The sequence below is a fragment of the Nerophis lumbriciformis genome, linkage group LG01, assembly GCF_033978685.3.
Source record: "Nerophis lumbriciformis linkage group LG01, RoL_Nlum_v2.1, whole genome shotgun sequence".
Taxonomy (NCBI): domain Eukaryota; kingdom Metazoa; phylum Chordata; class Actinopteri; order Syngnathiformes; family Syngnathidae; genus Nerophis; species Nerophis lumbriciformis.
In genome coordinates this window covers 51,100,871-51,112,854 of record NC_084548.2, presented here as the reverse complement: position 1 = coordinate 51,112,854, position 11,984 = coordinate 51,100,871, and the positions used below count along the sequence as shown (strand labels likewise).

The 11,984-nt window shown below is 38.9% G+C and overlaps 1 protein-coding gene across 1 annotated transcript; it reads left to right on the top strand.

Moving 5' to 3' along the window:
• The first annotated feature begins 3,614 nt into the window (after nt 1–3,614).
• hoxc13a (homeobox C13a) lies at nt 3,615–6,220 on the top strand. The gene is made up of 2 exons (XM_061946452.2): nt 3,615–4,278; nt 5,964–6,220. Exons 1-2 carry the CDS (start codon nt 3,615–3,617, stop codon nt 6,218–6,220), a joined length of 921 nt encoding a protein of 306 aa, XP_061802436.2.
• Nucleotides 6,221–11,984: the final 5,764 nt, after the last annotated feature.

Sequence of the window (11,984 nt, the reverse complement as noted above, 5' to 3'; positions counted from 1 at the left end):
GTCCAATATATTTTTTGTTGTTGTTGCAATTTTCCAAATGATGAACTATACAATATATTATATTTTTTAAGCTGTATTTATAATAATGAAAGCAGAAAGCATCATCTCGTACTGCGAGGTAGTTTGGGTGAAACTACTTATATAAACAAACCTTCTGCTCGAATTTCCATCTAAAATTCGGGATGATGTGCCTTCACACAGCAAATGCTAGAGAATAAGCGCCTTTAAATAACAGCTAGTTTACATAGTGTGAAGTTCATTCTTGTCCGTCTAGACTCTGATTACGACCCTGTTTGTCTGAGTTTTTTTTACCTTGACCTTGGACTTCCGTGCAGCTGCCGCCTATGCGCCCTTCGTGCTTGTGTTTTTCCTTAAGACAAAAGAACCATAGTCCCTCTCCTAAAAAAAAAAAAAAAAAGGATAGAGGGGGCTCTGCTTCCTTAGCGGCGTGCATGCAGGCAAACGCTGTGGCCACCTTTCCCATGACAAGTCAGCACAAAAATGTTGATCAAATTGGGGCTCCTATTTCCCCGCACATGCGGCATATAAATAGATAGCATAAAGCTGCTTTATAGGAGCGACTCGTGCAGGAAGAGGCAGCACAAAAAAGTCCACTTTATGAACACTCGGTGCGTGGGCCTCTCCCATGGCTGACATGTCCACCTCAAAATAGTGCCACGGCTAGAAATTAATCCGCCTGTCTTACCCAAATAAACACCTAGATACTATAGAAGGATATGGTGCATGTTCTGGTTTTGCATTTCTTCGCACTAGGATGTGAGCTGGGATCAAATAAAGCCATGTTGTCAAATATGTGTCTCCTAGCAAGGCGTCTAATTAAAAAAGTTGTGTGTCTGCACGCAATCTTCTTTTTTTTTTCTTTTTTTGCCTGCAGAGTCAGCAACATGTGTTGTGCTAATGTATGCATATACAAACTGCCTGGCTTTAATAATAATAATAATTATAATAATAATAATAATAATAATAATAGTTAATAACTGCATGATCTTTTTAAATGTCACGTTAACACTGGAAAGAGGGGATATTACATATATTACTTTCATGTAACTGTCACATGGAATCACCATTTAGCGTCATTGCAACAACTTTACCTGGAATGACCTACAGCAAATATTATAATAATAATAATAATAACGATAATGTGTAATAATATGATCCTTTTTTTAAAGTCACGCTAACGTTGAAAAGAGGGGATATTGTAATTATATAACTTTCATTTCTACAGTAACTGTCAGACATTTAGCACACGACTTTACCTGGAATGACTTCCTGCAAACACACACATTTACATCAACACAGGACTTGCTCTAATAGCGTGGACGCATGTTTATATAGCACAGAGGACTAATTCTCACTTAGAACGATCATCATGTTTAAAATGTTATTTTGAGAAAAATCACTAGCATGCAACTGTTCATTTATAGTCAATATTTTGGTTGTTAAGTGACCATTAAGCATTTCTTTTCAGCTGTGCATACAACTAATATTATTTTTTCTACACGTTTTGCTTTTAATTTAATTAATTCAGGATTAATTTGAGGACGATTTCATATTTATTTATGATTTTATTTGCCTTCTTGTTATTTCAAGCATTTGTAAAAAGCACTTCGTATATGAATAATCCTGCATGCCTATAGCCTTGTTTTGTGTGTATTGTTCTGATACCTTAGTGTGCACATGCATATTATCTATAACACACTGGACTATGAAAGTATATTGTACCAGATACACTAAAATAACTATTTCTCATGCACCGAAATGCATACGTTTTGAACTATTCTTTTTGGTATGTTGGGAAAATAGAGAGCATGCAATTGCTCCTGTATAATTTATATTTTAGTTGACTTGCAGTGACTATTGCACATAGATTTGTGGCGTAAATATGCAGTTGTTCTGATAGCTTATTGTGCGCATATTTACCACATTGCTCCGAAATAGTTTACTGCACGCATATTTACATACAGGACTGTATTTCTTATGCACATTAAAACGATCATGATTGCTAATAGGTCTTGCACTATTATTGCATGCAATAGTTATTTTATTATTTATATTTCATTTGACCTGCAGTGACTATTGAACATTAATGTGTTGCGTATGAATGTACAGTTGTTGTGATAGCTTATAGCGTGCGTATGTAACCATACAACACACTGATTTGCTCTGATATTGCACGCATATTTACATAAGCCTTTATTTCTCATGCTCCTAAATAGATCATGATAATTTGTAATATGTTTTGAACATTATTGCATGCAATAGTTGCTCTACATTTCCTGTTTTAGTTGACATGCAGTGATTGCACGTGCATACATAAAGTTGCTCTGATAATGTATTAGTCTTATTGCTTGAATGACGAGACAGTTGATTTTGAATTGTATCTTTATTTTTGTTCTATGGTATTAAACCTAACGTTGTTGGAGTTATATAAATGCATGCAATTGATTTATTAATACAACAAACTTATACTCATAACTTAATATTATTGGAATCTTGAAGTTAAAAAGTAACATGCTAATGGTTAAATTATTTTATCCAAGTATGGCCCGTTTGACAATATTAATTCCGTCAGGTGACTATATCTGCCCCACCCCACCCATATACCCACTTTATGCACTTCTGAAGACTTTTGACTAATTTCATGAATACGAAATAATGCAATGATGCATTTTTGCCTACAGCAAAGTGAAATTACAATTTATTGTGAACAAATATAGGGAATGTGAATCATGTATTTATGCACTTGTCATACACATGCCTTAAATCAACAGGTAAGTCATACTTTCTTCTAAAAGCTTTAGGATGATTCATAAAAATATGGAATGATGAGCCTCCAGAGACCTGTAATGCCACTGTTAAGGCACAGTTGACGCACTTTTGGAATATCATTTTAGAATGTGAATGGTGTGCGTTTTTTTACGCATAATGTTTTAAGGTGCAGCTCCAGCCTTCAAATGCGTACTTTTAGAAGATGTTGATGAAAAGAACGACGGAGTGTTAGAAGCATATGTTTTGACATATTTTACGCACAGCTTTTTGATGGATCACTATAACAAATGCAAAGCGAGTATTTGCTTACACTGGTGTGCCTTATTTAGAAAACAACATGTCAATTACACGTTGTAGGCTATTTGAAAGACCTCTGCAGGGTTTAGTATATGATGTCGTGAGGTGTAAAAAAAAAAAAATTAAAAAAAATGTGAAGATGAGAGTGATGGATTTGCCTGAGATGGCCTGTTGCAGTGCCTGGAAGCCGGCTAAAATCCACAGATTGTTTTCATTTGCCACTATCGCCCCAGTGTGCAAACTTCCCTTTAAGGGAGTGAGGCTGGCCGCTCGGAGCCAATGGCAGCGCGGCGTGCTGTGCAGGAGACGCTCTCGCAGGCGAGCCAGTGTCTCTTTAAAGGGTTGCTCCGGCCCGGCTCTCTGGCTCTGTGTGCCGAGGACCTGTTAGCGTATCACGTGCCACATCCTTAATGAAGTGGACACACGAGGTTCGCCCCTGTGCGCATGCGCCGGGTGTAAAATGTAGTTGGAAATGAGGTGTCCGTCTTGGAGAAGTCGACTTTTAAAAAGCATCGGCAGCCCCTGATATGACGACTTCGCTGCTTGTGCATCCACGCTGGGCGGACACCTTGATGTACGTTTATGAAAAAAGCCCGAATGAAAGCGGACCGAATAAAAGCCAAACAATGGAGGGACTGAGCGGTAATTGCCCCGCGACCCACTGCAGGGACCTGATGTCGCACCCCGCCCTGGGACGACACTCCGGCACCATAGCGACCCACCAAGGCTCCGTCTACTCGGATATTTCCTCGCCGGACACCGCTCGCCAGTGTCCAGCCCCGCAGTCGTCCTCGGGCGCCTCGCTCAGCTACGGCTACCCGTTCGGGGGCCCTTACTACGGCTGCAGGCTGTCCCACTCGCACAACGTCAACTTGCAGCAGAAGCCGTGCTCGTACCACCCCGCAGACAAATACGCCGAGCCGAGCAGCGCGCTCCCCACCGAGGAACTGTCTAGCCGGGCCAAAGAGTTTGCCTTTTACCCCAGCTTCGCCAGCTCGTACCAGGCCGTGCCGGGATATCTGGACGTGTCGGTGGTGCCCAGCATCAGTGGCCACCCCGAGCCGCGGCACGACGCCCTCATCCCCATGGAGGGCTACCAGCACTGGGCTCTCTCCAACGGCTGGGATGGGCAGGTGTACTGCTCCAAGGAACAAACGCAGTCCAGCCATCTGTGGAAGTCACCGTTTCCAGGTAAAAAAAAATAAAAAAAATACAATAATTTTTTTTCTTCACCCTCATCACCAGTTTTGTTGAAAGATGAGCTATTTGTTCACGTGACCACGCACGCTGTATAATTTTGAGATATTTTTAAAGTGATTGTGTTCCACTATATTAAAAAAATAAAAAAATACTAAAATATACTCAGAATGTTGTATCAACAACCAGTCTATTTTAAGACTATATTGTCCTTCAGCTTGACATGCACCAAATCCCTGCATGCTTTTCAGAAAATAAACTCCCCCCAAAAAACACGAGTAACAGTGAAAGGCTTAATAACATGACCTCAGAAAGCCACCTTTTGAGGTCATGTGATGGATGAACACAAGTTGAGTTTCAGTCACGCAGAATAAGAAACACCTTTGCCCTCTTTATGACAAGATAGTGGCTTAGCTTGTTTGGACTGTGCCAATAAATCTCAACGCCCTGTGATGTGTTGCATATATCAGGATCTACACTTTGTTTCACTGCACACACACACACACACATGCGCGCCCACACACACACACACACACACACACACACACACACACACACACACACACACACACACACACACACACACACTCTCACACACAACTCAGTATCATGTTACATACAAAAATGGCTCTTCTCATTATGAAGCATACATTTGCTTTACTTGTGACCATGTCCAAGGCATGATATGTCATATAAAAATAGAGACCCTATATATGCCACTAAGGTGTTTTGCAGCTTCATTGGCATAAATGCATGCACATATATGACAAATACACATTGGCTCAACTTCATATACAGCATTTATCCCTCCTGCTCCCCCCCCCAGCCCTCTCCATAATGGAAAAAGAGCCACGCAAGCACGACGGGCTGGCATTCAATCGTACACACATGCTCAAAACACACACTCACACACACACACACACACACACACACTGTTTTGCTTCAAGATGACAAGAAGTAATCACCCATTTTGATTGGCGCCAAACTGGCACTTAGAGTCCATGCACCCACAGTAAAGATAAGAATAATCATCTTGCTAATATGTCAAGCTGCTGTGACGTGCACAGCATCACTTATTGGGTCATTTTTTTTTATACCACATGGAATGTTCACCATGTAGACCCCCCCCCCATAACTTTCTAGCATCTTGGCTATAAAATAAACTTTTAGAATTGTCTTTTTTGTTCCCCCCCCTCTGCGTGCTGCGACCCTTGCAGGCCCAGTGTGTACTTCCACTGCCATTGTTTGTGTTCTTGACAGTATTACCCACAATTCCCTGGGACAGATCTTGCACAAATGCAGCACGCCTGCAGTTGTTTAGCTTGGCACAGCAGGTTGCACAGTGACGTGCAGCCGTGCAGGCGGACATGGATCAAGATAGGCCAATATAAGAACGTGGAAGTGTTGGTAGCCATGGAAACAGACTATAAGTATGTGTTTGTATTGTGTGTATATTAATTCTGCCCACCGTGGGTATGTGTGCCCCCAGCCCCATGCAAATGCAATGAAGCAGAGGCGGAGCCATGCACGCTATTATTAATAATTCTATGAGCGGTCAGGACATTGTCTCCATTCATAAACCTTTTCGTAAAAACACGGTCATATTGTCGCCATTAGGCGTTGACATTTGCCTGCGTTTACGGCTCTCCGTTTGACCATGTCCTTCTCCCCGCATGCAGATGTGGTGCCCCTGCAGCCTGAGGTGAGCAGTTACCGGCGTGGCCGTAAAAAGCGCGTCCCTTACACCAAGGTGCAGCTGAAGGAGCTGGAGAAGGAGTACGCAGCCAGCAAGTTCATCACCAAAGACAAGAGGAGGCGCATCTCGGCCGCCACCAACCTCTCAGAGCGCCAAGTCACCATTTGGTTCCAGAACCGGCGGGTCAAGGAGAAGAAGTTCGTCAGTAAATCCAAGAGCAACCACCTGCACACCACCTGATCAGATGGCGCCCCCTAAAAAAATAATTATTTTACACTTAACTCCACCGCAGCATCCGGCTCACATTGGAAAGAAAATATCAAAGATCATCTTAATTTTATTTTTTTAATTTAACCTCTATCGCCATCCAAACACCACACGCGGTTCCACCGGTTTCCATTTAGAGAGCAAGTCTCTAAAAAAACTGTGAAAATGCTGAATTATTTGTTTTATATGACTGTACATATATAAATATATAATATTTAAAACGATATCTGTATTTCAAAGTCCAGTATTGCGTGTTTTCTCTTTTTTAATTTCCTATTTTCCTCTCTCGCTCTCTCTTTCTGTCCCCCTTTCTCTCTCTCTAATCCAAACCAAATCACAAAAAGGATCGACAACATTTGAAAAAACATCAAGACTGATTTTTTGCTGACTTTTTTTGTGGAAAGATAATCGCCATGCAGACAGGAATGTTTTGGACGTAAAGACAGGTTGAATCCAGGATACTTTAATATCCTTCAACGCCAAAAAAAAAAAAAAAAAAAAAAAAAAAAAAGAGGACTTTTGGGTGAAATTATTTCTTTTATTATTCATTTACAAAATTTCAGAGGCTCTTATTGTATGTTCGACTGTATGTTCTCGAGGCTGCAATGCTATGTTGTTTATCTGTGTAGTGCAATGCATTTTCTATTATTTAATTCATATTATGTAGTATGGCCCGAACTGTAAACTACAATATACCTGTATGTTTTTTCCTTTTTGTCCAAGAAGGATTTTGTCATGCAACTGCAATGATTGTAAACCATTAAAGTCAGTGAGTATTACACATGGATGCACACTCCTTTTATTTGTGTCGTGCCAAGCTTGTAACTTTGCTGCACTATAATGTTGTGATGTTGAATGGCGTATCCTGCAGTTATGTTTTCATAAATAAATGATAATGAAAATGATCAAATATTCCAATCACTCGGCCACTGGCACTCTTCCCCCCCATCACCCACCGCCACCCACCATCACTGCTGTACGACGATGCCCGGCTTCCAGCACCATCAAGCGGATGTGCATGCAGCCTGACGTGCCTCCTGGCAAAGTGCGTGATTAAAACCATATCAGCCATCATGGCGCCTAACTGATGGCATGCAAAATGCTGCACTGTCTTCTTCTTGCCGTGTGCTATATAAGACGGCAGCGATGCCCATTTTTCTACCCGGACTCATTTGCTGATGCACATGCACAGCTACTATATGACCGCATGTGCAGAGAGTAGGCTACTGCAGGGGGGAAACACTGACATCTCACTCTCTGTGGTTTTTCATTTGTAAATAAACATTTCTATACTTTATTATTGCATATTGTGCAGACCTCTTACACTGATATCTCACTTTGTGCTTCTTCATTTGTAAATAAACAACTCTATACTTTATTATTGCATATTGTGCAGACCTATTACACTGATATCTCACTATGTGCTTCTTCATTTGTAAATATTAAATTCTATACTTTGTTATTGCATATTGTGCAGACCTATTACACTGATATCTCACTTTGTGCTTCTTCATTTGTAAATAAACAATTATATAGTTTATTATTGCATATTGTGCAGACCTATTTCACTGATATCTCACTATGTGCTTCTTCATTTGTAAATAAACAATTATATAGTTTATTATTGCATATTGTGCAGACCTATTTCACTGATATCTCACTATGTGCTTCTTCATTTGTAAATAAACAATTCTATACTTTATTATTGCATATTGTGCAGACCTATTACACTGATATCTCACTTTGTGCTTCTTCATTTGTAAACAAACAATTATATAGTTTATTATTGCATATTGTGCAGACCTATTACACAGATATCTCACTGTCAAATAAACAATTATATAGTTTTTTATTGCATATTGTGCAGACCTATTACACTGATATCTCACTATGTGCTTCTTCAATTGTAAATACACAATTATATAGTTTATTATTGCATATTGTGCAGACCTATTTCACTGATATCTCACTATGTGCTTCTTCATTTGTAAATAAACAATTCTATACTTTATTATTGCATATTGTGCAGACCTATTACACTGATATCTCACTATGTGCTTCTTCATTTGTAAATAAACAATTCTATACTTTATTATCGCATATTGTGCCGACCTATTACACTGATATCTCACTCTGTGCTTTTTGATTTGTAAATATACATTTATATAGTTCATTATTGTAAATATTATAGTATTTTGCGGTCATGAATTGTCTCTATGGGCTGCAGCCGCATGCACGTATTTAGAAATATTCATGCGTAATTCGAGAGGGTTCCAACTCGATTTTACATCCATGAGATTCACACATTTTCTTGTAACTTGAGTGTTCATGATAATAGTAGTTATATTTTCAACTCTGATTTTTTTAATAAAACAAAAGACACACATACACAACAAAGAAGGGAAATTGCACTGCAATTACCAAATGTTATGCCACGTCCACAATTCTCCAGCATGAAGTCGTATTATCCTAAATTTGTCACAGCGAAGTAATTCAAGGCAACTTTAGCTCCTTTATATTTCACGCAAGTTTGTAAATTGTTCTTTTATCGCCCAAAATAATCAATAACCATGTTGTTATTTGATAGGTGAAAAGTTGCAACGCATCCAGTTGAAAATATAGCAACTTTTTTTAAATTTTTGATTATATTGATTTGAACACGAGCTGACTTTGTTTTGTTTTTTTGGGGTTTTTTTTGGTCCCATGCAGGACTGTTTGGGGTTCTAGTGCAAAAAAAAAAAAAAAAAAAGAAAAAAAAAAAGTTGTGAGTCTCCTGATTTTACCCTTGACCATGACTATGCAGTCACTTTGACCTTGACATGGTGGAAGATTGTGCATAATAGATAGGGGGCTGGACACCGATGCCGGCGGTTTGTTTGCGGGCAAACAAGGTGTTATTTTCTCGTCTAGACAGACGAGCTTAATGACATGCCATAAATACATAAAAAAGGGGAAGTCAGGAGAAAATCCTCTGACCTGCATTTTTGACCATTTCTCAGAGCCTTGCATTAACATTTGGTCTCTGCTCTTTTGTCTCTCTCTTCTTTTTTTTTAAACAGAAGCCCACCAAAAAGTAACTCCTGTGGCCTCTGGAAGTCGCCAGTGCTTGATAGTGAGGTGCATGTGTATTTTTGACCAGGCAGCACAGGTAGCACATTGAAGCTCTCCCAGCAACATATAAGCCCCAGCGAGCAGCCAGAGGAAATGAATAACATCACCACGTCGTCCTCAATTCAACCATTGAAGGTAAGCCTGTTTCATATGTGTGGCAGCAGGGCCCACTCGGACTTTTACTTGATTATTTATCTTTTCAATCTCACTCCAAACCGACTATGTACTGACAACTGTTCACCATAGTACAAAATACAAAAAAAAAGTGTTTTGTATATTATTTAATAATAGTTTGAGAGAAAGCTTATATGTGGAAGTTGTTTCATAAACTACATTTGTAATTGTTGATATTTTACAACGAGGACTGCAACGTGCAAAATGTTGGCAAACTTACTTAACTTTAGCTCCAAATAATTCCGCAGTACTAATTAAACACAACGTTTGGATAGAAGAAGTGCATTGTTATTCAATAGTAAATGTATCTTTAAACGTTAGCATTTCATAGCACAACCGAAAACATGTACAAAAAATAGTATATTTTAGGGGTATTGTTTAACAACTAAATGTAAGCGTAAAACACCGCAACAACATGATTACTAATAGGAAAAGTTGTGTACAAGTTACTATTTTTTAATCCTTTACCGGTAGAATCAACCAACTCATAAATTCTAGATTAATCTTTTATGTGTGTGGTTCACAACAAAATCATGCGTCCCCGGTATAAAAGACAAATGTCATTACATTATTTTCAAAAAATAACACATACACACATTTGCATAAATGAAGACTAGTCTTTGTTTAGTAACTTGCTTAAACACTGTTTTTTTTTGTTTTCTTTAAATCCAAACAGTGCTTCTGCTATTGTGTGTGTGTGCGTGCGCATGTGAGTGTGCGCGCGTGCGCGCGCGCGCGTGTGTGTGTGTGTGTGTGTGTGTGTGTGTGTGTGTGTGTGTGTGTGTGTGTGCGTGTAGCACCAGGCCTCTGTGAGAGCTATGGAAAGGGGGCTGATAACCTCTGGTGGTGACCAGTGGAAAATATCAGGAAGTGCAATTGCTTGCTTGCCTGCAATAGAAACACAAATTATACAGCAAAAACTCGCTTTCCGTGTATTTTTCTGACTTTTGACTTTGTGATGGATTTTTTTTATTTTTTACAAAAATGTCAGCATAAATTGTTGGACAATTAAAGCGAGAATATAATTGTGTATGAATGAATACCAGCCAGGAGTTCATGGCAGAGTAAAAGTAGTAGTTTTATTCCATGTAAGGAATTCTAATATAATATACACTTTTTACATAAATGCCAGTAAAGAAATAAGGGCTTAGTTTAAAATGTAATATAAATATGGTTGAGTGCATATGATGCGAAAATGATAACAAAAGAGACAGAACATATACTTGCTTTGAACAATTAATTACGGTTTTATTTATTTATTTTTTTGATATTGAAATATGCCTGATTTAATTTGAACATGCGTACATTGATAATATGGTACATGACGTATTTCCAGTTTCTCAGTACATGTCCGAAAAGAAGTAGTAAGAAGCTGATTCAATTTAGTATTACCCTTTTTAAATATCATAGTAGTTTTTAGCACATTTTTTCACGTCCTGTGCTCACTTTAGTGTTTATTTACATACTCTAATAAATCCGGCTGTAATTAATTGGAGTGAGAAAATTATGGATATATGTGTGGACGTTTTAATTAATTTCTTATTGGAACAATATTTGTGAATTATTTAAGTAATTAACAAATAGCTTTAGCATTTCACTACTACTCATATAAACGTGAAAATAATATACTTTTTAAAAAGTCAGTTTTTGTTAACTATTTAAATAATCACTTTATACAACTTTTTTTTTATTTGAAAGTGATGTACAGTACATGTCATAGTGTAAAGGGGCACCTTTATGAATTTCCTGAATTATATTATTTTATGAACAAAACCTTTTTCTTTCTTTTTTTTTTTAATCAGTATTCCTAGATGATTTGTGCGCGCGTGTATAGTTGCGTGTTATGTGAGCCCGTTTAAAAGATAATCCCGAGTGAAGTTTTCAAGTTAAACTTTAGCACTTTGCTTGTGCGAATTTGTTGGCCTTCCTCCTGGCTGTTTCTCTCCCTTGAAGGAAGCTTTAAAAAGGATTGCACAAGGCCATAACAACCTGCCTTCACAGAATCAAAGAGAGAAAATGGGAAGAAAGGCCTTTTGTTTGGGGCTATTGCCCTGTCTGGACAGGACCAATGGATTCCAGGAGGGTAATTCCATTATCGAGGAGACGGTGTACTAGACAGTGACCTTGACTGTCTCTATGCTCGATATACTTGGCTTTTTTTTTTTTTCGCTTGCTGGCCTTTTTTCCCCCTTAATGAGAGCAAATGGATGTTGGAGCCAGCTATGACATCATCCAGAGCAAACGGGAGATGCCCCGAGCAGACCCTGCATTAGTTTGAAAGTCAACTGCGGACATTTGGGAGCTGAGAACCGCACTTGTGCGTAAAAGGAGACACAACACATGGCCCTATTTTCCGTAAGGTAAAGAGACGACTTCAGCCTCCCTCTTTCTCTCTCTCCCTCTCTCTCTCTCTCTCTCTCTCTCTCTCTCTCTCTCTCTCTCTCTCTCTCTC